General features: G+C 39.2%; 1 protein-coding gene and 1 non-coding gene across 5 annotated transcripts in view; both read right to left on the bottom strand.

Moving 5' to 3' along the window:
- Nucleotides 1-27,550, bottom strand: part of NUP153 (nucleoporin 153) — a 78,493-nt gene that overhangs the window by 44,759 nt on the left and 6,184 nt on the right. For 2 of the 4 annotated variants that reach the window (XM_066268314.1, XM_066268313.1), the window contains exons 2-8: nucleotides 19,452-19,677; nucleotides 9,991-10,239; nucleotides 9,692-9,831; nucleotides 9,482-9,610; nucleotides 1,373-1,489; nucleotides 1,238-1,282; nucleotides 1,072-1,128 (exon numbers count right to left, since the gene is read on the bottom strand). In XM_066268314.1, coding sequence (XP_066124411.1) covers nucleotides 1,072-1,128; nucleotides 1,238-1,282; nucleotides 1,373-1,489; nucleotides 9,482-9,610; nucleotides 9,692-9,831; nucleotides 9,991-10,239; nucleotides 19,452-19,677 — 963 coding nt within the window. The remainder of the gene's footprint in view (nucleotides 1-1,071; nucleotides 1,129-1,237; nucleotides 1,283-1,372; nucleotides 1,490-9,481; nucleotides 9,611-9,691; nucleotides 9,832-9,990; nucleotides 10,240-19,451; nucleotides 19,678-27,550) is intronic. The other 2 variants (XM_066268316.1, XM_066268315.1) reach the window with 2 other exon arrangements.
- On the bottom strand, nucleotides 25,665-25,803 carry LOC136332595 (U4 spliceosomal RNA). Its single transcript, XR_010730778.1, has one exon. It is a non-coding gene; the product is annotated as a U4 spliceosomal RNA (small nuclear RNA).

The following is a 27,550-nucleotide window of genomic DNA, read 5'->3' as shown; positions in this document are numbered from 1 at the left end:
AGAAAAGTTTGCAAAGACAACTATATTCAGTGGGCACTTATTTCAGTTCATTGAATTTATAATTACTAAATACTTCAAGCTCTGTTCACTCTTCTTTGATTTTTCAAAAGGTAAAAGTTACTCATAAAGACTGCTAAGACAGCCCTGGCCGGTTGGCTCAGTGGTAGAGCGTCGGCCTGGCGTGCGGAAGTCCCGGGTTCGATTCTCGGCCAGGGCACACAGGAGAAGCGCCAAGCTGCTTCTCCACCCCTCCCCCTCTCCTTCCTCTCTGTCTCTCTCTTCCCCTCCCGCAGCCTCGCAGCTGAGGCTCCGTTGGAGCAAAGGATGGCCCAGGTGCTGGGGATGGCTCCGTGGCCTCTGCCCCAGGCACAAGAATGGCTCTGGTCATGGCAGAGCATCACCCTCTGGTGGGCGTGCCGGGTGGATCCTGGTCGGGCGCATGCGGGAGTCTGTCTGACTGCCTCCCTGTTTCCAGCTTCAGAAAAACACACACACAAAAAAAAAAGACTGCTAAGACACTAAAATAGAAATAACAAATAACCAAAAACTAATGACTGAGCATTTACTACAAACAGCACTGTGTGAAAGCCCTCACAAAAGGCAACAATGTGCAATTTTAAAACTCTTATTTTTCAAGCATGTTCCCTATGACCAGCTGTATTTCCTCATGTATAAGATGCTCCCATATATAAGATGCACCTTAATTTTGGGGCCCAAAATTTGAAAAAAAAATGTATTAGTTATTGAAATCAAGTTTTTCTCATCATAAAATTCATACAACTCCTCATCACTGTCAAAACTCCCATCCATTAGCTTGTCCTCATCTGTGTCTGATGACAAATTACAGTCATCAACAATGAGCATAAGAACAAGCATGAAAAAGCGGGAAATGCAAGTAAAAAAATCTTAAGTACTGTATAAGATGCATCCAGTTTTCAGACCCCAAGTTTTTCGGAAAAGGGTGCATTTCATACATGGGTAAATATGGTAAATTCAATTTGTATATTGCTAATTTAAAAATAAAATAAAATTGCTGATACTTTCTTTACATAAATGCTGAAGAAGTCTTACCTTTTCCCTTTTGGCCCGAAAATCTGTGGTAGTATCTATCCCACTCCTATCAAGAGGCTGAAAAAATAAAATACTATTAAAATAGATGGCAAACTTTGAAATATACAACTTTCATCATCAACATATAAAAATATCTCTTTTTAAGAGATTAAAAAAGTCAACTTACAGAATTCAGTGGAGAAGAAACAACACATGGAATTCTTTTTGCATCCTGTTAATGTTGAAATAACAAAATTAAGATTTTTCACTAAACTGAAACTTTGTTACACTTCTGCTTTTAATTGTGAATTTAAAATTTTACCGCTAGAGGGCTTGACATCTTCTCTAAAGACTGCAATATTCGCCGAGCTGTTGAACTCGTCACACCATAGTATTCTGCATTCAGTTGCTTAGCTTTCATCTGTCTTCTAACTGGTGCCTATAAAGTAAAAATTGCATTATTTGTTGGAACTGTAAACTCTAAAACACATACTTCAGAAAACAAAAATATTTACAAAAAAGAATGTCTAAAACAAAACACGATTAATCTAACAACATATCTCTGGATAGTATCAATTGCATATTCAACATTTTTTCTTAATGCCTTTATTGGAAAATCAAATTCTCTGCCTGAGAAATTATTTTCAATGGGGAAAAAATGGTACAATAGCGTGCACCATTCTAAAGCTCTCCCAGCTATATTAAATGAGAAAAATGAGATAACTGATAAGACATTCTAGCATTACACTTTAATCTTTTATCCCTAATATTTAAATTAAAGAACACTAAATTAATGACAACTGTGCTTAAATATTAGTTATTCGGGATACTAAGTAATATTTAATTACAGTAAATTTCAAGATAATTAAACAAAAGACGGTAGACTCTATTACAATGAAAATTTAAAGGCCTTGGCCGGTTGGCTAAGTGACTCGAGTGTCGCCCAGTATACTGATGTCTTGGGTTTGATCCCCAGTCAGGGCCCACAGAAGAAGCGACCTTCTCTCTCCCCCTGGCTCCTCCATTTTCTCTCTCTCTCTCTCCCTCACAACCAGTGGCTCAACTGGTTTGAGTGTTGGTCGTGGGTGCTGAGGATGCTTGGCTGGTCCAAGTAATGACCTCAGGTGCTGAGGATAGCTGGGCTGATTAGCGTATTAGCCCCAGATGGGGGCTGCCAGGTGGATCCAGTTGGGGCGCATGCGGGAGTCTGTCTCATCACTATCTCCCCTCCTCTCACTTTAAGATAAAAAGAAATTTAAAAAAAATTTTTTTGTATTTTTCTGAAGCTGGAAACAGGGAGGCAGTCAGACAGACTCCCGCATGCGCCTGACTGGGATCCACCCGGCACGCCCACCAGGGGGCGATGCTCTACCCATCTAGGGTGTGGCTCTGTTGCAACCAGGGCCATTCTAGAGCCTGAGGCAGAGGCCACAGAGCCATCCTCAGCGCCCATGCCAACTTTGCTCCAATGGAGCCTTGGCTGCAGGAGGGGAAGAGAGAGAGAGGAAGGAGAGGGGGAGGGGTGGAGAAGCAGATGGGTGCTTCTCCTGTGTGCCCCGGCCGGGAATCGAACCGCGGACTCCTGCACGCCAGGCCGACGCTCTACCACTGAGCCAACCGGCCAGGGCTGAAATTTTAAATTTTAAACTGACTTGTTTATCAAATTTTAATATAAGAAAAACTTTAAATACACAGGCTATTTCTTAATAAATCATTTTTAACTTTCTTAAAATTGAAGTTAAAAAAAAAAGCTTATAAGGAGACAAGTAACAGTTAACACAAAGAAATGTTTAAAATTCCAATAGAAACATCCTTTTCTCAAGAATGCATTACAACAGCCTGACCAGGCGGTGGCGCAGTGGGTAGAGCGTCGGACTGGGATGCTGAGGACCCAGATTCGAGACTCCGAGGTCACCAGCTTGAGCGTGGGCTCATCTGGTTTGAGCAAAAAGCTCACCAGCTTGGACCCAAGGTCACTGGTTCGAGCAAGGGGTTACTTGGTCTGCTGAAGACCCGTGGTCAAGGCACATATGAGAAAGCAATCAATGAACAACTAAGGTGTCACAATGCACAACGAAAAACTGATGATTAATGCTTCTCATCTCACTATTCCTGTCTGTCTGGCCCTATCTATGTCTCTGTAAAAAAAAAAAAAAAAAAAATAGGCATTACAACATTCCAATAACCAAGGGATACACTAATCAAAGTGGTCTGGTGGCCCTGGCCAGATGGCTCAGTGGTAGAGCGTCGGCCTGGTGTGCAGGAGTCCCAGGTTTGATTCCCGCCAGGGCACACAGGAGAGGCACCCATCTGCTTCTCCACCCCTCCCCCTCTCCTTCCTCTCTGTCTCCCTCTTCCCCTCCCGCAGCCAAGGCTCCATTGGAGCAAAGTTGGCCCGGGTGCTGAGGATGGCTCTATGGCCTCTGCCTTAGGCGCTAGAATGGCTCTGGTTGCAACAGAGCATCGCCCCCTGGTGGGCATGCTGGGTATATCCCGGTGGGGCGCATGCGGGAGTCTGACTGCCTCCCCGTTTTCAACTTCAGAAAAATACAAAAAAAAAAAAAATAGTAGTCTGGCAATTCTTAATATAAAAAAGATATATTACTGCAATCAAAATATAACCCAGTTTCTACAAACAGCACAAATACCTGAAAAACTGAGTCATAACTATCGATATTTTAAATAACGTTTCTCTGATGCCAAACATTAATTGTCTTTTGTGGGGGGGGTTTTATTTTTCTTTACAGAGACAGTGAGAGAGAGGGATAGACAGGGACAGACAGAAACGGAGTGAGATGAGAAGCATTCATCATCAGTTTTTTGTTGCAACACCTTAGTTGTTCATTGATTGCTTTCTCATATGTGCCTTGACCGTGGGGCTACAGCAGACCTAGTAACTACTTGCTTGAGTCAGCGACCTTGGGTCCAAGCTGATGAGCTTTGCTCAAACCAGATGAGCCCGTGCTCAAGCTGGCAACCTCAGGGTCTCGAACCTGGGTCCTCTGCATCCCAGTCCGACACTCTATACACTGCGCCACTGCCTGTTCAGGCCATTAATTGTCTTTTCAGAGTAGCTACAATATTCTACATTAGTGTGTTTTGGGGGTTTTTTGTAATAGAGACAGAGAGTGGGACAGATATGGGACAGACAGGAAGGGAGAGAGATGAGAAGCATCATTTCTTTGTTGCGGCACCTTAGTTTCTCATTTGATTGCTTTCTCATATGTGCCTTGACAGGGGGCTACAGCAGAACGAGTGACACCTTACTCAAGCCAGTGACCTTGGGCTCAAGCTGGTGAGCTTTTTGCTCAAACCAGATGAGCCCACGGTCATGCCGGCAACCTCGGGGTTTCGAACCTGGATCCTCCACGTCCCAGTCTGACACTCTATCGACCACACCACCACCTGGTCAGGCCTACATTAGTTTTATTAACAACTTGGTGTCCATTAGGTTTGCTGTTTAGGCCAGAGGTTTTGGCAAACATGAGGCAATATAAAAATCCTCTAGGAAATTATGATAGTATCTCCTGGTACTAGAGTCTACTGGCCACTGACCTCTCAGGGCTTTAGTACAGTAATCAATAAAATGAATTAGAGAATCTTTAATATATCTTCCAACTCTAACGATGTAGAAAAGGAATAGCAAATAGACTCATCCCAAAAGTCAGTAATAAATATTTGGAATCCTGTGTTGAGATCATGCAAAGGTATGTCAGGGCTCAGCATTAAGAAGTATAGGATTCACCTGACCTGTGGTGGCGCAGTGGATAAAGCATCAACCTGGAACACTGAGGTCGCCGAAGGGTTACACTAATTCAAATCCCTGCACTTGTCTGGTCAAGGCACATATGGGAGTTGATGCTTCCTGCTCCTCCTCCCTTTCTCTCTCTCTTTCTCTATCTCCTCTCTAAAAAATAAATAAATAATAAAAATTTAAACAAAAAAAGAAGTATAGGATTCAATATAAGAAATAAAGGATGGGCCCTGGCCGGTTGGCTCAGTGGTAGAGCGTCGGTCTGGCGTGCAGGAGTCCTGGGTTCGATTCCCAGTCAGGGCACACAGGAGAGTGCCCATCGGCTTCTCCACCCCTCCTCCTTTCCTTCCTCTCTGTCTCTCTTTTCCTCTCCTGCAGCCAAGGCTCCATTGGAGCAAAGCTGGCCCGGGTGCTGAGGATGGCTCTATGGCCTCTGACTCAGGCACTAGAATGGCTCTGGTTGCAACAGAGCAATGGCCCAGATGGGGAGAGCATCGCCCCCTGGTGGGCATGCCGGGTGGATCCTGGTCGGGCGCATGCGGAAGTCTGTCTGACTGCCTCCCGTTTCCAACTTCAGAAAGATACAAAATAAATAAATAAATAAATAAATAAATAAATAAATAAATAAATGAAATAAAGGAGGAAGTAGCAGGAATATACTCTGATTTGGACTATTTTACAAATCATGAGCTTGCATCCTGTATCTTCTGCTACCATGCTGAGCTATTTTAACTATAACAATTGTTTTTTGAAACAAATATAATCCAGTTTAAGCTTTTGAGAAAACTCCCAAATCCAAGATCCAGTTAGCACTTTCTTAAATAACAAATATTGTCCTGCATGAAAACACTCAGAAAGAAGACTCAATAATTACTATTTATGAAAACACCCTCCAATTAGGAAAACAAGAAACTATTCTAAAAACAAGACAAAATTTTCAAATATAATTGTTTCTGTGCAATATCTACATCTGTCATAGATTACCTACATGCTTAAAAGTATTACTCTCCATTTTTAAAATGTCCAAATCTGTAACAGAAGTATCATAACAACATATACATGAAGAAGAATTAAGAGCCTCAAGAAACTTTGAGGACAAAACACAGAATAATGCAATTTACCTTAAAATGATAAAGTTTAAAAGTCAATCATTTCCAACTGTTCTCTGCTAATATATACAAGTAAATACAACTGATTTTGTACATGGACCTTGTAGTCTAAGACTTTGCTAAACTCACTTGTAAGTTCTGATAACATCTTATTGTAGTTTCTTGAGATTTTTCTATGTAGATAAGCTCATTGTTTAGAAGTAAGAATACTTTTATTTCTTCTTTTTCAAAACTTTTGCCTTATATTTCATTTTTATGTTGGCTAGGACCTGCAGTAGTAGTTTGTTTTTTTACAGAGACAGAGAGAGAGTCAGAGAGAGATAGACAGGGACAGACAGGAACGGAAAGATGAGAAGCATCAATCATTAGTTTTTCGATGAACATTGTGACACCTTAGTTGTTCACTGATTGCTTTCTCATATGTGCCTTAACCACAGGCCTTCAGCAGAACAAGTAACCCCTTGCTCGAGCCAGTGACCTTGGGTCCAAGCTGGTGAGCTTTTGCTCAAACCAGTTGAGCCTGTGCTTAACCTGGTAACCTCGGGGTCTCGAACCTGGGTCCTTGGCATCCCAGTCTGACGCTCTATCCACTGCACCACCGCCTGGTCAGGTTACACAAGTTATTAAGTTGAGAAGGTTCCTATCTAGTCTTAGGTCTGCTAAAAAATTTTATTATGGAAGAATGTTGGATTTTGTCAAATGTGATTTACGGATCTGTAGAGATACTTACACAACTTTTATTTTCATGGTAGACAACATTAATTTTCAAATGTTGAACCACCTACATTCCCAGGATATATTCCACTTGATCCTAATGTAACAGTCTTTTTATATATGCTCAGTTCAATTTGCAAATATTTATTGAGAATATTTGTCTGTAATTCATGAGAAATACTGGTCCATAGCTTTCTTATGTCTTCAGTTTCAGTAATCAGGGTAATGTTGGCTTCATAAATATGTGGACAAGTATATGGAAAACTAGTACTATTTCTTTCCTAAATGTTTAGTGAAATTCACCAGAGAATTTATCTGGGCCTGAAGTTTTCTTTGCTGGGAAGTATTTTAACTATGAATTCAATTTATTGAATAGACTACTTAGGCAACTTATTCTTGACTAACACCAAATAACATGAAATATCTAGTTATAAATCTAACAAAGTATGTGCAAGGTCTGTATGATGAATACTACAAAATAATGAGTACATTTTCTGCAACATGTGTTCACAGATGGGAAAACTCAATTTCATTAAGATGTATATTCCCAAATTGACCTTTAGATTCAATATACAGTAATCCCAAACAAAATCTCTGTAAACTTTGTAGAAACTGATGAGGTGATTCTAAAATTAGGCAAATGCAATGAAACTAGGAAAGTCAAAACAAACTTGGAAAAAAAGCTAGAGGACTCATATTACCTGATTTCAAGACTTACCATAAAGCTCTAGTAATCAAGACAGTTTAGTGTTGGCAAAAGGATCAATACATAGATCAATGGAAAACAAAAGTCCAGAAACAGAGCCACAATATGGTCAACTGGTTTGACAAAGATGCAAAGGCAATTCAATGAAGAAAGTAAAGTCTTTTCATTTTTTCCCCCACTGATTTGAGAGAAAGGAGAGAGGTAAAGGGAGGGGAGAGGGGAGAGAGAGAGAGAGAAGCATCAACTCGCTGTTCCACTTAGTTGTACACCCATTGATTGCTTCTCATACGTGCCCAGACTGGGGCTCAAATCGGCAACCTTCAAGTTGAGTCAGCACCCTCACAATCAAGCCAGCGACCCCAGGATCTAACCAGCAACATCTGAGCTCTGGAACAATGCTCTAGCCATTGTACCACCAGCTGGGGCAAAAGTATAGTCTATTCAACAAATGGTATGTACTAAAGAAACTGTGCATTCACATGTTTAAAAAAATGAATCTTGATCCCTATCTCCAGTCACATACAAAAATTAACTCAAATGAAACACAGGACTAAATAAAAACTTAAAACTATAAAGCTTCTACAAAAAAAATGAGAGAAAATTTCCATGACCTTGGGGTCAAATAAGAATATCTTTGATACTGCACCAAAAACATGAACCATAAAAGCAAACAAAACATATATAATAGACTGTCATCGAAAGAAAGTCTCTGGTCCTGGCCGGTTTGCTCAGCGGTAGAGCATCGGCCTGGCATGTGGGGGACCCGGGTTCGATTCCCAGCCAGGGCACATGGGAGAAGTGCCCATTTGCTTCTCCACCTCCCCCTTCCTCTCTATCTCTCTCTTCCCCTCCCGCAGCCAAGGCTCTATTGGAGCAAAGATGGCCCGGGCGCTGGGGATGGCTCCTTGGCCTCTGCCCCAGGCGCTAGAGTGGCTCTGGTCGCGGCAGAGCGACGCCCCGGAGGGGCAGAGCATCACCCCCTGGTGGGCAGAGCTTCGCCCCTGGTGGGCGTGCCGTGTGGATCTCCGTCGGGCGCATGCGGGAGTCTGTCTGACTGTCTCTCCCCGTTTCCAGCTTCAGAAAAAAAAAAAAAAGAAAGAAAGTCTCTTCAAAAGATTAAGACAAGCCAGAGAAAGAGATATTTGCAAAACATATTATTTAATAAAGAACTTATACCCTGAATAACAAACTCTTAAAACTTATTAATAAGAAAACAACCTATCAAAAAGCGGTAACAGATATGAACAGACATTTCACCAAAGAAGATAAAGTGAGAGCAAATAAGCACATGAAAAGATTCTCAGTGTCATCAGAAAAAATGCAAATTAAAACCAAAGCAAGTTGGAGCTAACGCTACATGCCTATTAAAATGGCTTAAAAAACAAACAAACTCTGATGACCAACAAGAGCTAGCCGGCACACTCACAGTACTGGTGAGAATGCTAAGTGAGACCAGTCACTCTGGAATACAGTTTGGCAGTTTAATGTATACAAAATGCCCCACCTTGCAGCTTTATTCATAATTGCCCAAAAATCAGAAATCCGAGTCTCCTTTCACTAGTAAACAGATAACAACTGTGTTATAACTCAGCAATAAAAAGGAATTATTGATATATGCAAAAAGAGATTGATCTCAGGCATTATGCTAAGTAAAATAAGCCAGATGCAAAAGACTACATACTACACTGTATATAATCAAATTCATATGACATTCTGGATAAATAAAATAAAACATATCAGTGGTTGCCAGAGGGTGGAAGTAGCAAGAATAGTTGACTATAGGTATTCACAAGGTAAATTTTTGGGGTGATAAAAATGTCTGTTCAATATTTTGATTACAGAAATGGTAACACAACTGTTTATGTTTTATTAAAATTCAAATACTCACATTAAGGTAAATTATACTACATGTAATTTATACCTCAATCTTTTTAAAAATGAATTACATTTCCTGCGTGCGCGCACATGCACACGCGCACACACGCACACACACAAGTCTAATGTATAAAATGTTTTCTCAGGTCTAAAATACCGTTCATCTAGTCCATAAATGAAAAGAATGTTTGTTACATACACCTATCATTTTACCGAACAATAACTGAATCAGACTTCTGTTTGAGTGCCAAGTTACTTATTATTCCAACCAACCTGATACGGAAAGTGTTGTAGTTTAGTCTGTCTTACAGCAGCTGCTGCCCCACCATACGTTGTTTTTCCAGGATAAAAAGGAGAATCTCCAAGCTGACTTGTTTTAAGGATTGAGGAACTCCCAAGTGACTGCAAAGAAATACAACAATAAATTTTAAGAAATATACACTCAAAATTAATGTAATTAAATCAACTCCAATTAGTACTCACAGGGGAAAGTGTTCCAAAGGCAGACAAGTTGAATGCTGGTTTCTTTGAGCTGGTAGCAGTGTGCTGTGAGAGTGAATGAGAACGTTCAGCCTCTGGGGACCAAAGAGGGGGCAAGGAAGTATTCTTTGAAACAGTTATATCTGAAACAAAAATATGCAATGCATAATAATAGCATTAATTATAAGACCCCAGATTTTTAAAAATAAAAATTGAGAATTAAAACTAGGTCGGAAAAAAAAATTATCCCATGAAATTTAATTTTACTACAAAAATTATTTACTACCAAATGCCAAGAATACCTTTATCAGAAGCTCTTGAAGAAAATCCACTGGTAGTTGAGATGTTATCATCATCATGTTGAGAGGTAGAATCTTTAATTTCCTTAACAAGGGAAAACCCAGAACTGCCAATTGGGAACGCGGAGGATGTGGAGGGCTGACAATGTAACGCCGGAGATTCCAACATGGAGAAATTCAGATGGCTCCGATGGAGAGAAGGCCTTGTTAATACATCTGGATAATTTGAAGCAGTACTAGTTGTTGAGGGTTCTTTAAAGAAAAGTATTAATATTATGACTACATAACTTAGGAAATGCAAAACAATGCAATGCTGTTTTTACTTTGAAGACATACTATATATAATAAAGCATCAACTTAAGTCACTGAAATTAATTTATCTAACAGTGTCAAAATACATTTCACTGTTCACATACAAACTTCCAAAAGTGCATGGTTCTTGTTTTTCCTTGAATTGGTTTCAGTAGAAAAACCACTCACAAGATAAAAGCAAAGCTATATAAGAAACTCACAAAACAAAAATGATAAAAAGGATTAAATTTATCCTTCTACAAACAACCACTATTAATCCTGTATATTTCCCAGGTAATTTATAGTCTCCTCTTTATCCATGGAGCAAAGTTCCAAGACCTCCTGTGGATGCCTGAAACTACAGATAGTATCAAACCCTATAAAAGAGAACAAATATAACAACATACTGAATATAAGTTATGTGAATGCAGTCACTCATTTCAGGGACCCGTGGCTGAAGTCTTTGTATAGGCTCAGCGCTTTCTGGCACACATGCTGCCATCACTTGGAACATGTTTTCTGTTCGTGTCTTCCATCCACAAAGTTAATGCCTTTCCCATCTTAACTAATAATAAGCACTTACGTACTGTGGCTGTACCTTTAGTAGCCATAAAAGTTACACAAAAGGTGCGACAACAAAACTAGCATAAATATTTTTTTCCTTCTTCACAATTTCACAGATAGAAGACTCATTCTTCTTACCATATAGATCTTAGCAACCTCAGCATGTGATTTCTTCTTTTCCTTTTAAGCTAGAATTCTCTCCTTTTCACTGAAAGAAAGCACTTTACAGCCTCTCTTTGACATATCACTATACTTGTGCTTTGGGGCCTCCAGTAAAGTAAGGGTTACTTGAACACAGCACTGAAGTACTGTTAATCTGATAACCAGTGACACTGGACAAAGGGATGATTCATGTCCCAAGGAGGACAGAGCAGGACGGCACAAAATTTCATCATGCTACCTAGAACAGCTCGAAATTTAAAACTTAGGGATTGTTTATTTCTGGAATTTTCCAACAAAGGTCATATTTTCGACGGCAAATGACTACGGGTAACTGAAACCACAGAAAGTAAAACAACAGATAAGGGAAGGGGGGACTACTGTATGTGCATACACAACTATGTTTTCCCTTATCAAATAATCATGCTTATGCATCAGGTTCCATGACCTTTTTCATTTACCAGTATAATTTTATATCTACATACAAAACATTCCCTTTAAAGATCACATTGTATTTTATCAGACTGATTTGTGATTGTTCTTCCAATATTCCATCAAACATGTATGAACTTACATCTGCATACTTTTAAGAGTATTCTTTTAGATAAATTTATGATTCTTTAAGTATGTAAGAAAGACATGAAGAGAGAATATTAAAACAAATACTTCTAAACCACCCACAAAATAATCTGATTCTGTAAATCTAAAGTTGGGCCCATAGCCCTGGCCGGTTGGCTCAGCGGTAGAGCGTCGGCCTAGCGTGCGGAGGACCCGGGTTCGATTCCTGGCCAGGGCACACAGGAGAAGCGCCCATTTGCTTCTCCACCCCTCCGCCGTGCTTTCCTCTCTGTCTCTCTCTTCCCCTCCCGCAGCCAAGGCTCCTTTGGAGCAAAGATGGCCCGGGCGCTGGGCATGGCTCTGTGGCCTCTGCCTCAGGCGCTAGAGTGGCTCTGGTCGCAACATGGCGACGCCCAGGATGGGCAGAGCATCGCCCCCTGGTGGGCAGAGCGTCGCCCCTGGTGGGCGTGCCGGGTGGATCCCGGTCGGGCGCATGCAGGAGTCTGTCTGACTGTCTCTCCCTGTTTCCAGCTTCAGAAAAATGAAAAAATAAATAAATAAATAAATAAAAAAATAAAGTTGGGCCCATAAAACAGCCCCAGTAGTTGGAGGTATGCTGGGAATCAATAAGACACAGACCGGTGTATGAAATGCTCTATCATACTAGATTAGAGGGCATGCTCATTTTTGCTTATAATACTGTGATCCAAAGACTCCAAGTTATACTCTGCCACAAATAGCAAATAACAATGTACATTTTCCACATGTCATATGACATCATGACTTGATTTGTATTTAAATAAGAGGAATATTAAGCATCCTTCCCTATATTCATTGGCAATTTATACCTTTTTCTATTAATTGCTTAATACTTTTTTCTTCTTCTTTTCCAAGTGAGAGGACAGGAGAGAGAGAGACAGACAGACAGACAGACTCCCGCCTACGACCCGACCAGGATCCACCCTGCAACCCCCATCTGGGGCTGATGCTCTGCCAATCTGGGGCCATGCTCGCAACTGATATATTTTAAGCACCTGAGGCAGAGGCTCCACTGAGCCATCCTCAGCAACCAGGGCTGATGCAATCAAATCAATTGAGCCATGGCTGTGAGAGAGAGAGAGAGAAAGAGAGAGGAGGAGAAGGGGTGAAGAAGCAGATGGTCGCTTCTCCTGTGTGTCCTGGCCAAAAATCGAATCCAGGACATCCACACAACGCGCCAATGCTCTACAACTGAGCCAACGAGCTTGAACCTATTAATTGCTTATTGATATATGCTTACTAATAAGATTAATAAGATCTAATTTGTTTTTGATCAGTAAGATCAGTTTAATATATGAAATACTATTATAAATAATTTTTCACTATTAATTGAGCCAATTCATTTTCCAGTTTTTTTAAATTACAGTTGACTTACAATATATTCGTTTCAGTATATACCCCAGTGATTACATATTATAGAACATCCTAAGTAATCATCCTGATAAATCGCATACCTGTCTTACATCATACCTAGTTATTAGAATATTACTGACTACATTTCCTATGCTGTAGTTTACACCCCCATGACTCTTCTATAACTAATTTGTACATTTTAATCCCTTCATTTTTTTTACAAATCCTCCCAACCCCCCTCCTATCTGGCAATCATCAAAATGTTCTCCTCTGTGTCCACAAGTCTGTTTCTGTTCTGCATCTTCAATTATTTTGTTTTTTAGATTCAACTATTGACGTATTTATTGCCATTTTATCAATCATATTTTTTTATCTGTTTTTCTTCTTCAAGAACACCCTTTAACATTTCATGTAATACTGATTTGGCGGTGATAAACTCCTTTAGCTTATTCTTGTCTGGGAAGCTCTTTTTATGTCCTTCGATTCTAAATGATAGCTTTGCTGAGTAATCTTGGTTGTAAGTCCCTGCTTTTTATCACTTTGAATATTTCTTGCCATTCCCTTCTGGCTTACAAAGTTTTGTGGAAAATCAACTGACAGGCTTATGGAAGCTCCCCTGTAGTTAACTGATTGCTTTTCTCTTGCTGCTTATAAGATTCTCTCTTTATGCCTGACCAGGCAGTGGAACAGTGGATAGAGCACTGGCATGGGACACTGAGGACCCAGGTTCGAAACCCTGGGGTCGTCAGCTTGAGCGCAGGCTCACCAGCTTGAGTGCGGGGTCACTGGCTTAAGTGTGGGATCATAGACATGATCCTATGGCTGCTGGCTTGAGCCTAAAGGTCGCTGGCTTGAGCCCAAAGTCACTGACTTCATGAAGGGATCACTGGCTCGGCTAGAGCCCCGCAGTCCAAAACACACATGAGAAAGCAATCAATAAGGCGCTGCAACTATGAGTCGATGCTTCTAATCTCTCTCCCTTCCTGCTTGCCTGTCTGTGTGTGTGTGTGTGTCTCTCACACACACACACACACACACACACATGCTTTAAAAAAATAAGATTCTTTCTTTGTCTTTAACCTTTGCTTTTTAATTATGATGTGTCTTGGTGTGGGCCTCTTAGGGTTCATCTTGTTTGGGACTCTGTGCTTCCTGGACTTGTATATCTATTTCCTTCACCAGGCTAGAGAAGTTTTGTCATTATTTTTTCAAATAAGTTTTCAATTTCTTCCTGTCTTTCTCCTTCCAGCACACCCATGATGCAAATGTTGGTAAGCATGAAGTTTTCCTGAGGTTCCTTACACTATAGTCAATTGGGGGGGGGGGGTCTTTTATATTTGCTGCTCTGATTGGGTGTTTGCTTCCTTATATTCCAAGTTGGTGATGTGAATCTCAGCTTCATCTATTCTACTGTTGATTCCCTGTAAATTATTCATTTCAATTAGTGCATCCTGCATTTCTGATTCATCCTCTTTTATGGTTTCCATGTCCTTTTTTATGCTGTTGAAGTTCTAAGTTCATTGAGCCTCCTTAAAACCAGTGTTTTTAACTCTGTATCTGGTAGAGTGCTTGTCTCTATTTAGTTTAGTTCTTTTTCTTGAATTTTGCTGTTCTTTCATTTAGGACGTTTCTTTGTCTTCTCATTTTGGCAGACTCCCTGTGTTTGTTTCTATGTATTAGGAAGAGCTGCTATGTCTCCTGGACTTGGTAGAGTGGCCTTATGCAGAAGGTGTTCTATAGGGTCCAGTGGCACAGACTCCTTGATCCACAAACTGAGCATTCCAGATGCTCCCCCACTGTGCAGGCTTGTGTACACCCTCCTGTTGGTAGTTGAGCCTTGATTGCTGTTGCATGTCAATAGAAGGGATTTACCCACCCACCCCCGGCCAATAGGCCATAAGGACTGGCTGTGACCACTGCTCACCATGGAGAAATCAGCTGTGCAGGGGCCCACCCCACAGCTCTGGTGCCGGCTGAGTCTTGCCCCTTGAGTGCGTCGCCTCTGGGGGAGGCAGGTTGGTACTTCAAGGTGGTCGGGGGCTTTCCACTGGGTGCTCTGGCTCTGGGGCCTCTCAGGAGGTGCAGGCCAAGGTGAGCCACCACCTATGCTCTGCCTGGGGCCATCTGGCATGAACTATAAAGCAATTTGCAGATGGCTGCTACCTGTGTTGGGCTTGGAAGTGCCTAGGAGAGGCCAAGCTGCTTTATAACATACTTAATGGCTGTGAAAAGTTACTCCAGGCTACTCCTCATTCCCCTTATTCTTTTGCAGAATTTCTCTATTCAATTTCAGGTGTATTTTGAAAAACTCTGAAATCCTCTGTCAAGTTTCCAAAAGAGTCTTCCAGTTAGGCTGAAATAATAGGGTTCCCAGAGTAGCCCTCCTTATTGCAAATAACTATGAAATTGGACAAAGTATATGAAACAACAGCTTTCAGACGATAAAAAATAGGGCATGTGCATATATGCATGCACATATGTGCGTGCGCGCGCACACACACACACACATCTCAAAGGTGAACCCTACCACTACCTCACTCTTTGGGAACATTTTCAGACCTGGTGCAGAAAGCTGTTGTCCAAGCAAAACTCATCAGGCAGAAATGAGAATTAAGGGCAACTGACAGCAGAAAATTGTGCAGGCCTCCACAAGCCTACATGGGAGTATCCAGAGAGCGGCCGGGCCAAACATGCACAGAGCGAGACCACCTAAGATTAATCAAATACAGGCTGCTATCAAGTTGAGAAAACAGATACTAGAAAATGAACAGTACTGGGGAAAAAGCAATGCTGAGAACACTGAAGTCCCAGGGCTGCCACAATTTAGAGATCCCACACCTCCTGAAATTCCTGGCATACAGCTAAGGATCAGAAAAGCCTCCCCTTGGGACTAAAGATAAGGTCCTAGAATAAGATCTACTGTACCTTCATCCTAAAAAGCCAAAGAAAGACAGTTTGGAACCTAAGTCCCAACACTTTAAGGGACTTAGAAACACCTTAAATTTGCAACAGCTATACATTACCGAAGCATAAATTCAGTCTCAAGTTCAAAATGATCATTCAAGAACAACTGTCTGCTAAAACAAGAACCAATAACACTCTTCAGAGGAAGATAAGAGAATCCTGAATCTCTGCATATATTATTCAAAATTACAATATTCAGTAAAAATAAATCATTTGATATACATAAAAAAGAAAATTGTGATCCACAGTGGGAAGAAAAAGTAGTCAGCAGAAATTGAACCCAAGATAGCCAAGGTGCTGTACTTAAAAAGGCTTTAAAATTGGTATTTAAAAATATCCAAAGTTTCTAACAGACCTGTTAAAATTATCTGACTACGATCACACTCACTGGGAAGAGTTAATCAAGAGATTCAAGAAATCATGCATCATTAGGGAATTGTTAATACTACACGTTAACAGATTAAATGGAACACAGAGCCCAAAAATAAACCCTCACATACATGGACCAATGATCTTCAACACAGGAATTAAGACCACCACTCATTTGGGAAAGGATAGTCTCTTCAACATGTAGTACTGAGAAAACTGAATATACTTATGCAAAGGAATGAAACTGGACCCTTATCTTACACAATATATAAAAATTAACTCAAAATGGATTAAAGACCTAAATATAACAGCCAAAACTTTTATAAAACTCCTAGAAAAAAACATAAGGGAAGAGCTTCATGACATTGGTCTTAACAATGATTTCTTGGACATGACAGACAACCAAAGAAAAATAGACATATGGGACATCAAACTCAAAAACTTTTCTGTGCTAAAAGTCACAATGAACAGAGTAAAAATGCAATCCAGAGTGGTAGAAAATATTTGAAAATCAAATATCTGAGAAGGTGTTAACATACAGAATACATAAAGACTACAAAACAAAAATGCTAAATCATCTGATTAAAAATTGGGCAAAGAAACAGACATTTCTCCAAAGCTTATACACAAATAACCAACAAGCATATGAAAAGATACTCAACATCACTAATCATCATCAAAAAGAGATACCACTTTACATCCATTAAGACAGCTACCACCAGAAAAGCAGAAAATAAATTTTGGCAAGGATGTGAAGAACCTGAAACCCTTGGGCACTGCTGGCAGGAAAAGTGAAATGGTAGACTCTGTATAAAATAATATGGCAATTCTCAAAATTTTAAAACAGAATTACCATATAACCCAGCAATACCACTTACTCCTGGGGATATACCCAAAAAAACTTACAGCAGGATCTCAAAGAGATTTATTCAACCATGTTCCTAACAGCATTATTTACAATAGCTAAAAGGCAGAAACAACCTAAGTGTCATGACAGACAAATAACTGTGGTATAGACATACAGTGAAATATTAATCAATCAACCTTTAAAAGGAAATAAATTCTGGTACATGCTACAACATAGATGAATCTAAAGACATTAAGCTAAGTGAAATAAGCCAGTAATAAAAGGACAAATTCTGTATGACTTCTCATCGACCTATTACACCTAGTAGGCAGTCTGCCCACTCACTCAGTGGCTCACTATCATTAAATTGACATAGTAAGGGCTGAACAATTCTGTGAATATACAAAACCCACTGAACTGTACACTTTAAATGGGTCAGTGCTACGATCTGTAAAGTGTATCTCAATAAAGCTATAAAAAATACCTAAAGTGAAACGACAGAGTATTATCTTCAAACATGCCATATTCATGGGTTATTTTAAAGCTATTTTAATACAGTGTGTCCATAAAGTCATGGTGCACTTTTGACCGGTCACAGGAAAGCAACAAAAGACGATAGACACGTGAAATCTGCACCAAATAAAAGGAAAACTCTCCCAGTGTCATACCTATTCAGTGCAGTTCGATGTGGGCTCATGCAGATTTTTTAGGGCTCCTTAGGTAGCTGTCCCGTATAGCCTCTACAGACTCATCACTGACTGATGGCCTACCAGAATGGGGTTTCTCCACCAAACTGCCGGTTCCCTTTAACTGCTTATTCCACCGAGTAATGTTATTCCTATGTGGTGGTGCTTCGTTATAAACGCGCCGATATTCACGTTGCACTTTGGTCAAGGATTCAAATTTAGCAAGTACAGAACACACTGAACTTTCCTCTGTACCGTCCACATCTCGACTGGCCTGGCCGTGGGCTGCTCCGCTGTATACACGGTATTATGTCATCATCTGCGCATGTGCACATGCTGCCACATCATCCTACAGAAACTGGGAGGGTTTTCTTTTTATTTGGTGCAGATTTCACATTTCTATCATCTTTTGTTGCTTTCCTGTGACCGGTCAAAAGTGCACCATGACTTTATGGACACACTGTATTTGTAAACCCACTATCATGCTGTAAGTGAATCCAAAAATGTTCAAGCCTTTAAATGCAGTCACTTAATTATAAGATTAATGAAATGACCCAGCTGAACCTGCTGCAGAGAGGACAAGAGCCAACTGCAGTTATATCATACCCAAATTCACATGTGGTGGAAGACATCAGCAGTTTCATTGTAACAATATTTATTCAGTTCTCCCTTACTGCCTTATTCTAAGGTCTTTACATTCATTTTCAAAAGACTTTATGCCTGGCCTGTGATGGTACAGTGGATAGAGCATTTATCTGGAATGCTGAGGTCGCCAGTTAGAAAACCTGGGCTTGCCCAGTCAAGGCACATACAACAAGCAAGCAATGAACAACTGAAGTGAATCAACTATAAATTGATAATTCTCACTCCCCATTCTCTCTCCTGTCTCTGTAAAATCAATAAATAAAATCTTTTTTTTTTTTGACAGAGACAGAGAGAGAGTCAGAGAGAGGGACAGATACGGACAGACAGACAGGAAGAGAGAGATGAGAAGCATCAATTCTTCATTGCCTCATCTTAGTTGTTCACTGATTGCTTTCTCATATGAGCCTTGACTGGAGGGCTACAGCAGAGCAAGTGACACCTTGCTCAAGAGCCAGAGACCTTGGGCTTCAAGCCAGTGACCTTTGGGCTCCAGCCAGCAACCATGGGGTCATATGCCACGCTTAAGCCAAATGAGCCCACACTCAAGCCAGCAATCTAAGGGTTTCGAACCTGGGTCCTCCGTGTCCCAGTCCGATGCTCTATCCTCTCCACCACCACCTACTCAGGCAATAAATAAAATCTTAAAAATAATAATAATAATAATATATGAGGATACAGGAGAAAATACATTATCATCCCCAAAGCCACATGTCTAACAATTGATGGCATGAAAAGTCAAACCCAAGTCTACCATCAGGGCTTGAACCCTTAGTCTCCCTTAAACAAAAATCTAATAGGAGGGAGTCCTATCTGAACCTAATTGTGCTCACTTCCACAGCACATGCACTAATTTGAACCTGATTATCACCTTCCTCTGACATTGTTTAGATACCATCTAATTAGACTTACCACAGCCAAATAATACAAAAATATTTAAATTAAGGGATGAAAACTTATCATTTATAACAAAATATTCACATTTTATTTACCTTCTGTATTACTGACTGTTGGCTCAGGAGTGATTCTCCCATCGTGGATATTAGCGCTCTCCTCATCAGCATATATCAAATGGGCATCTTCTCTGTTTTCTGGCCACTGTGGTACCTCTCTTTTGTCTGCTAAGCAGCTGCATACATCTTCATTCTTGTTGAAGTATCTCTGTAGCCATCCTGGCACAATACTCTTAACAGATTCTGTGACCCTGCTAAGAATGCCCTGTTGGGGGAAAAAACACATTAGGCAGTTTTAGAAATTTATCCAAAAACCACACCAAGAAAAGAACAACTGTTTACAACAAAGTTTCCTAAAATTCACTTACCTGAGCTAATGCTGACATAATGGTATTTTACAAATTCATAGTTTTTTTCCTTCTATATGCATATACTCATGAGTCAATAATTACCTCAACTGGCCATATTATTCTAATCTTTAATAAAAATCCAATAAGTCATCAAACAGGCAGTATAAAACTTAAATTTAGTAATAAGATATGCATTAAAATGCTATAATCCAAGAGAAGGCATCTGTTTTGATCTCATCATATTAAAAGAAGCAACATAAACAATACCTTCAACAGCTTCCTAAAGCAATTATTTTATTGCACATTCTTTAAAAATTTTTTCTTAATTTAGACAAAAATTACTTGACTTTTTTTAAAACAGACAATAAGACAACTAATCTAACATAATAAACTGAAAAAATAATAGATTTTTCTGTGGTAAAATTTTGTATACTGCCTGACCTGTGGTGGCGCAGTGGATAAAGCGTCGACCTGGAAATGCTGAGGTCGCCGGTTCGAAACCCTGGGCTTGCCTGGTCAAGGCACATATGGGAGTTGATGCTTCCAGCTCCTCCCCCCTATCTCTCTCTCCTCTCTGTCTCTCTCTGTCTCTCTCTCTCTCCTCTCTAAAATGAATAAATAAATAAAGAATTAAAAAAAATGAATAAATAAATAAAAAATAAAAAAATAAAAAAGATAAAAAAAAAAAAATTTTGTATACTAAATATTGCCTAAATATCTGAGAAATTTCTTTTATTATAACTTTTAAAGGAAGAAAAAAATATAGTATAACAACTATCAGTATCAACATCTATTGTAGCTTTACTATGTGCCAGGCACTGGTCTAAGCAGTTTAAACATGTTATTCAATTAATTCTCACAATACTTTTATATGGATGAAGAGACAATGAAGTTAAATAATTTGCCCCAGATACAAACACACCTACTATGGTATATCTAGGATAGAGTAAAAGCATAGGTAGAGGCTGCTAGGATCTATGAAGTTTGAGTACTACACATCCCTGTACTTTGACTAAATGCTATTATCTGGTAGAATTATAATGAAGATCCAATGAAATAATGTGAAAGCATTTCCAAATTTTCAAAAGATAACAAATGTATACTGACAAGTTTATTACTAACATGGGGAAAAAAGCTAGCAGAAACAAACTAGGGTACGGCAACCAATTGTAGACAACAACAGCCTTCCTAAAGCAGCATTTGTGGAATTTCAAGAGAAAAGGTCAGGGCAGAGTAAAAATGAGTTGGCAGGTAGAAAAAAACTAGGTCAAGGCAAAACACTTAAATCAACCATGAACGCAAACCCAAGATGAAGAGGTCTTGAAAAATCCTGTCAACAAAAAAGATGGAAGACACCTCTGACTTCTCATATAGGCAGTGCACTTGAATAGTATTTTCCAACCAGTTTAAAAAGGTGTACATAACAACTGGGAAATATGTAGTTATTTTCCCATGTTTCTCCAAACAGAACTTTCAAACAGATCTATAATGTAAGCACTCCAGCAGCACATGAACCCAATAGCCCTACAATACTCACTACCGAAAACCACAACTTCACTGTTCCCTTTTCTACACGAATGTTCCACAGAATTAGTTACTTTGCAAATAAAGATTATAAACCTACATCCAAATTTGTTATTTATAAAAATATAAATATTATTTTTTTACTTATTTATTATTTATTTACCCCCTCTTCATATTTCAAAAAATTGAAATTATAGGCTATAACACAGTTTTTAAAAGACTTGAAAAATGTAAATAAGGCATTTGATAAGAAATGATAAATTAGCTAACGCGCTATAGCAAGAATTTAGTGTAAAATAAGCATTTGTGGACTTCCTCTAAGGTGGGTACTACTAAAAGTTCAGAGATTCCTGTGATTCTCTACTCACCTGAGGCAATTACAGAATTTAATACCATACTTAGTCAAAAGTCACTTCTGAAGCAGCATTAGATATTGTGGAAAATAGTAATCAAAATGAATACACTAAAGCTCATAACTTTGCTTGGATATACCTCTATTTTTCTAAACTAAAATCTAACCAATTATTTATCTCAGCCCACAGCAGCTTAGTACAAGAAAATTATAGCGAAAGACAGAGAAAGAAGTTATTAATGGCACAATGAATGACAGTACAAAGAGCTCAACAGTAAAAGAAATATAGATGATAAAACTGACCAAAACTATTATAAGAACACAAAAAATGACTATACTTCAGTATAGCTCTACAGCAGTGGTGGTCAACCTGGTCCCTACCGCCTACTAGTGGGCATTCCAGCTTTCATGGTGGGTGGTAGCGGAGCAACCAAAGTATAAATAAAAAGATAGATTTAACTATAGTAATTTGTTTTATAAAGATTTCTTCTGCCAAACTTAGCGTAAATCCGACAAAGTACTTGGTAAGTAATTATTATTAAATGCTTTAACTTGCTGTAACTCTGCTTTATAAATTTTATAAAGTAAAGTTACTTCCCTACTTTATAAATCACCATTACTGTGGAACTGGTGGGCGGTTAGAAAATTTTACTACTAACAGAGATACAAAAGTGGGCGGTAGGTATAAAAAGGTTGACTACCCCTGTACTAGAGCATACCAAGATGTTAGAGGATAGGAAGAAAGAGAAGTCTTCCTTTCCGAGTTCCCTCTCTGCTTAAGTGTCCCCTCTCTATACAGTTCCAGCCAGTGGCTCCTTCTTCACTCCAGTTACATCATTTCTTCCCTTTATCCTTTTCAGTACAAGAGATGGTAGCAGTTTCTGCTACTGCTAGTCTCTGGACCTCTTTCTATCCTGTATTTAGTCCTTTGTAGACTCTCTTAAAGATAGTTCAGTTGAACCATCCAGAGTGAACTGTTTCTTGCTGGGTCCCTAAGGTATTAACACATCAGTGCTACTCATAAATTCTTTTTATTGTTTAATTAACATGAAAATTAAAACGTTAATCCATGCTGTCAGTTAGATTCATCTTCTTTATCAACAACAGAATACATGAACATTTAGGGAAGTACTCTACCTCAAAGTTACAGATAACCTTTATCTCAAAGAAAGTACACAAAATAGGCAAGAGAGGCTCTATTTTGGTGAATTTCAGAATCGTATCTAACACAGATGTAAAGGCAGACACTGCTTTTCTTCACTCAATTCATTCAGTCAATATTTAATGGTTGCACACTTATATGTCAAGCACAGAACACTGAGGAGATGGCCAGGAACAAGTTCCTGCCTTCTTAGAACTTATATTCTAAGTTAGGGAGAAAATGAAAAAAATTAGTAAATATATAACACATAATATAACTCGGTGCTATGGACTAAAATAAAGCAGGGAAGCAACATGGGGAAGGTATTTTATATAAGCAAAGACCTTTAAAAAACGTGAGGAATGAGCCATGCAAATTTCTAGTGAAGTATTATAAACTGAGGAAACAAAAAGTGCAGACTCAAATATAGGAGTGTCCTTTGTATATGATGACAAAGCTTCTGGTAACCTTTTTTTTTAAATTTATTTATTCATTTTAGAGAGGAGAGACAGACGAAGAGAAGAGAAGAGAAGAGAAGAGAAGAGAAGAGAAGAGAAGAGAAGAGAAGAGAAGAGAAGAGGAGAGAAGAGAGACAGAGAGAGAGAAGGGAAGAGGAGCTGGAAGCATCAACTCCCATATGTGCCTTGACCAGGCAAGCCCAAGGTTTCGAACCGGCAACCTCAGCATTTCCAGGTTGACGCTTTATCCACTGCGCCACCACAGGTCAGGCATGGTAATCTTTTTAATAAACGCAAAATCTAATAAACCTTAAATAACTTCTTCAAAACTCCCGTTTAATCATGTGTGTGTGTGAGAATCTATGTGTAATCTTTTGTTCTGTAGCTTACATACCTAGTCACTACAGAAAGACTAAAACTGATTTTCAACTACAAGTCTTCAGGCCAGCAGCTTTGGTGTCACCCTTAAGCATGTCAGAAATGGATCTGGTTTTTTAAAGCTCCTGCGGAAATTCTTATGCCAATTCAAGTTTCAGAAACACTGTACTAATAATACCATCTAAAAACTCAGTGACTATTATCCCAATTAAGGCCACATTAAAGTTGACCCTCAGAAGACGTTTAACAACAAAGTTTTACATAAAAGATCAACCTATTTCTATGATTACCTCATTACCTATCAAATTACATTACACCAATTTTTATAAACATCTACACTTCATAATATGAACTCTGAAAATCAAACCATAGACATAAAAGCCTACCTTTGAAACTATTCTATATCCAGTATTAAAGACCTGACACAGTAAATAACCAACTACCAGGTACTAGAATTCTTTTAAGCTAAGAAAAAAAAAATCTTTTGATTACATAAAGAACTGAGTAGAAGAGCATAAAGAGATAAAAGACCCTGTCTATCAAATAAATTCAGAGAACTACTTCCCTGCCTGGCAAATTTTAAGAGTTTTGAAGTACTAAAGATAGACTCAGGCACTTATGGAAAACTGAAAAAGAGCGAAGAAAGCTAGAAAAAGGAAAAAATAGTTTTCTTATGGAAGAAAAGGTTCCTTTGACTCTATTACCAAGAAAGGTCTCGTTACAGGAGTTCATGAGATGAAATGTTTTGGGTCTTCAAAAGAAATGGGGCAGGCCCTGGCCGGTTGGCTCAGCGGTAGAGCGTCAGCCTGGCGTGCGGGGGACCCGGGTTCGATTCCCGGCCAGGGCACATAGGAGAAGCGCCCATTTGCTTCTCCACCCCCCCCCCCTTCCTCTCTGTCTCTCTCTTCCCCTCCCACAGCCAAGGCTCCATTGGAGCAAAGATGGCCCGGGCGCTGGGGATGGCTCCTTGGCCTCTGCCCCAGGCGCTAGAGTGGCTCTGGTTGCGGCAGAGCGAGGCCCCGGAGGGGCAGAGCATCGCCCCTGGTGGGCGTGCCGGGTGGATCCCGGTCAGGCGCATGCAGGAGTCTGTCTCTCCCCGTTTCCAGCTTCAGAAAAATACAAAAAAAAATAATAAAAAATAAATAAAAGAAATGGGGCAAATCAGTTTCCTACGCAAACCTGAACAAAGAAGGTTATATGGTATTTAAAACAAATAAACCACCAACCAAAAAATTTAATGGAGAAATAGGAGGTACACAGAGTAAAGGTCTGCTAAAGAATACTCAAGTCTTGCTTCACCAGATTAGCTTCCTCACTACTTTCAGAGGCTTCAGGGTGAGCAGAACTGCCATCATTACAATTTGTTGTATATTTTCCTACAAAAAACCTTCTCTGATCTTCCAAGTCTGGGACAGTCACTCCCTTCTATGTGCCAACAGTACTCTGTCACACACAATGGCAATTAACAGTCTCTCCATCACCTCCACTAGAGCATCAACTCTGTGAGGGCAGGCACCAGGTCTGTACAGTGCACAGATTAGCTGGTGTGCCTGGTATTAATTTATCTACAAATGCATTGCTCAACCAACCTTATTCTCACATATGAATATTCCATGACAGTTTCTAAAAAGAACATAAGAAATTCTAGAATTAAAAAATAATACATTTGCTTGGTATAAGAGTTTCATCTTAAACAAATATTTTGGTTGCTCACCCTTCCTCAAAAAACAACAACAAAAACATGTGAGGTTATTCAAGACCACCGGAAGATCTGAACCATCCTCTGGAATGATAAATAACACAAAGCCAACTAAATAAAGAGAAGCTGAAAAGTAGTTTAAAAAAGCAAAATTAATGAAGGTCTTAGAAAAATCAACAAAACAAGTGATGCATTAAAATCTTAAAAAATACTCCTTGTAACCCAAAAGCAAAGTCTACACTAGATAAGCATAAGTAATGAAAATGAATTCAACAATAAAGGAGTGAATCTTTAAACTCGGACTGGTTAAACTGACTGGGTCTCTTCTCTCAAAGAACTAAGGGTTCTTCATTTGGCATAACACATCAAAAATTCCACTGAATCTTATAATAATAAATACCCGATTTGGGGGCCAGAAGTAAATTCAATTAGCAATAATCGCACCTAGGATAAACCTCATTGGCTACAATACTGCCACCGTGCAAAACTCAGAAGTAAATTCAATTCAATACATATTAAAGTACATTCAATGTATAAGGCACTGTGAATATATTAGCTTTTCAAATTACATTTAATCGGAATTCAAGGATTAATAAAAGAAGGCTGAGGTGGGGCAAGGCTCTTCTACAACCCTAACTCAGAACTCATTTGTAATGAAAAAATACTCTCTTCCTATATTATCTTTCCACCAATTGGTAATCTCAGAATAACCAGAGACACTTCTCTTATGTCTAAAGCAGTGACTGCGTGTGCCCCAATAAGTTTAAAACAGGCAATACCTGATTATTTAGTCAGGGAGACTGACCTCTTTTCCCTCAGACTGTCAAATTAAAAACTGAAAACAGCCAAAACAACAATAGCTGTCCAAGATGAATGAATGAAAATTATACCTATTTTTTGGTCAGATCAGCAAAAAAATAGAATTTTTGGTGTGCCACAGAATTTTAGTAGTTTATTTGTGTCATGGGATGAAAAAGGCTGAAAATCCTTCTCCTTATATACAGCTCTCTATTCCTATTAGTTTCTTTTACTTCAGTTCTGTTCAACTCTTTTCTTCACATTATCTTCTATTAACTAGTAGTATTCAGATTATAAAATCTGCTTTTTCATATAACTTCACTGGACCTCTAACTGTATAAATATCAAATAGAATCCATCTTCAGTTTTAGGGTTCTGAAGCCCCATTCCACCAGAATACACAGTCTTTTTTATTTCTATCTGTATTTTCAGCTACCTTTATTTTGTTGAGGCCTGTTCTGATCCTAAGTTCTCTCCAAGGGTCCTGTGTACTCTTTACTCACTCAACTCCCATGTCACAAAGCTCTCCTTTTAACTTTTTGAAAGTCTTATTTCACATAGTCTGTCTAATCAATGTTCTCCCTTGCTCCCTCCAAGCCCAAGTGAAGAACAAGAGCTAGCAACCCAGGGCTTCACGGGAGACTTAAAGAATATCTTATTACAAAAACACTAACCATGGTGAGCCAGTGGATAGAACCTGGGACACTGAGACCCCAGGTTTGAAACCCCAATGTCACCAGCTTGAGCACAGGCTCATCTGGCCTGAGTGTGAGATCATGGACATGATCCCATGGTCCCTGGCTTGAACCCAAAGGAAGCTGGCTTGAGGAAGGGGTCACTGACTCGGCTGGAGTCTCCTAGTTACGTGTGAGAAGCAGTTAATGAACAATTTAAGTGCTGCAACTACAAGTTGATGTTTCTCATCTTTTTCCCTTCAATCTCACTAAAAACAAACAACAAAAAAACCCACTAACAGTAAAAACACAGATGTCATTCTAATCTTTTATTTTTCCCCAGTTTTTTTTAAATAATACATCTCTATACTAACATTGCTTAGTTATTTTCATGAAAGAAAAAAGTGATGAAGTATTCAAATCCTAATGTATTAATAGTTATAATGAATCAATTTTCAGTAATCTGAATTTAACCTACAAATCTGAACTATTAGTTGTCATATTTAATAATCAACCGACAGGCAGCAAGCAGCCAAGCTTTCCCTAGTCCAAATCCTTCCAGCCACTTAAAATCCAAACTTTTCATTTATTTTCTCAACTTCAAGAAATCAAGCCAAAAAACATGAGCATAAAAATTATTTTGGCTAAAAAATTAAAAAACACAATTGGCCACACATTTCCAACTCCTTCAAAACTCTGTCATGAATGCAATAAGAAGAAATCTGAGCTGGCCTAGTCTTATTTTCAGATATCCATATTACAGA

The sequence above is a fragment of the Saccopteryx bilineata genome, chromosome 3, assembly GCF_036850765.1.
Source record: "Saccopteryx bilineata isolate mSacBil1 chromosome 3, mSacBil1_pri_phased_curated, whole genome shotgun sequence".
Lineage (NCBI taxonomy): Eukaryota > Metazoa > Chordata > Mammalia > Chiroptera > Emballonuridae > Saccopteryx > Saccopteryx bilineata.
Note: the sequence above shows the minus strand (reverse complement) of the source record. Positions and strands in the feature narration are given on the sequence as shown.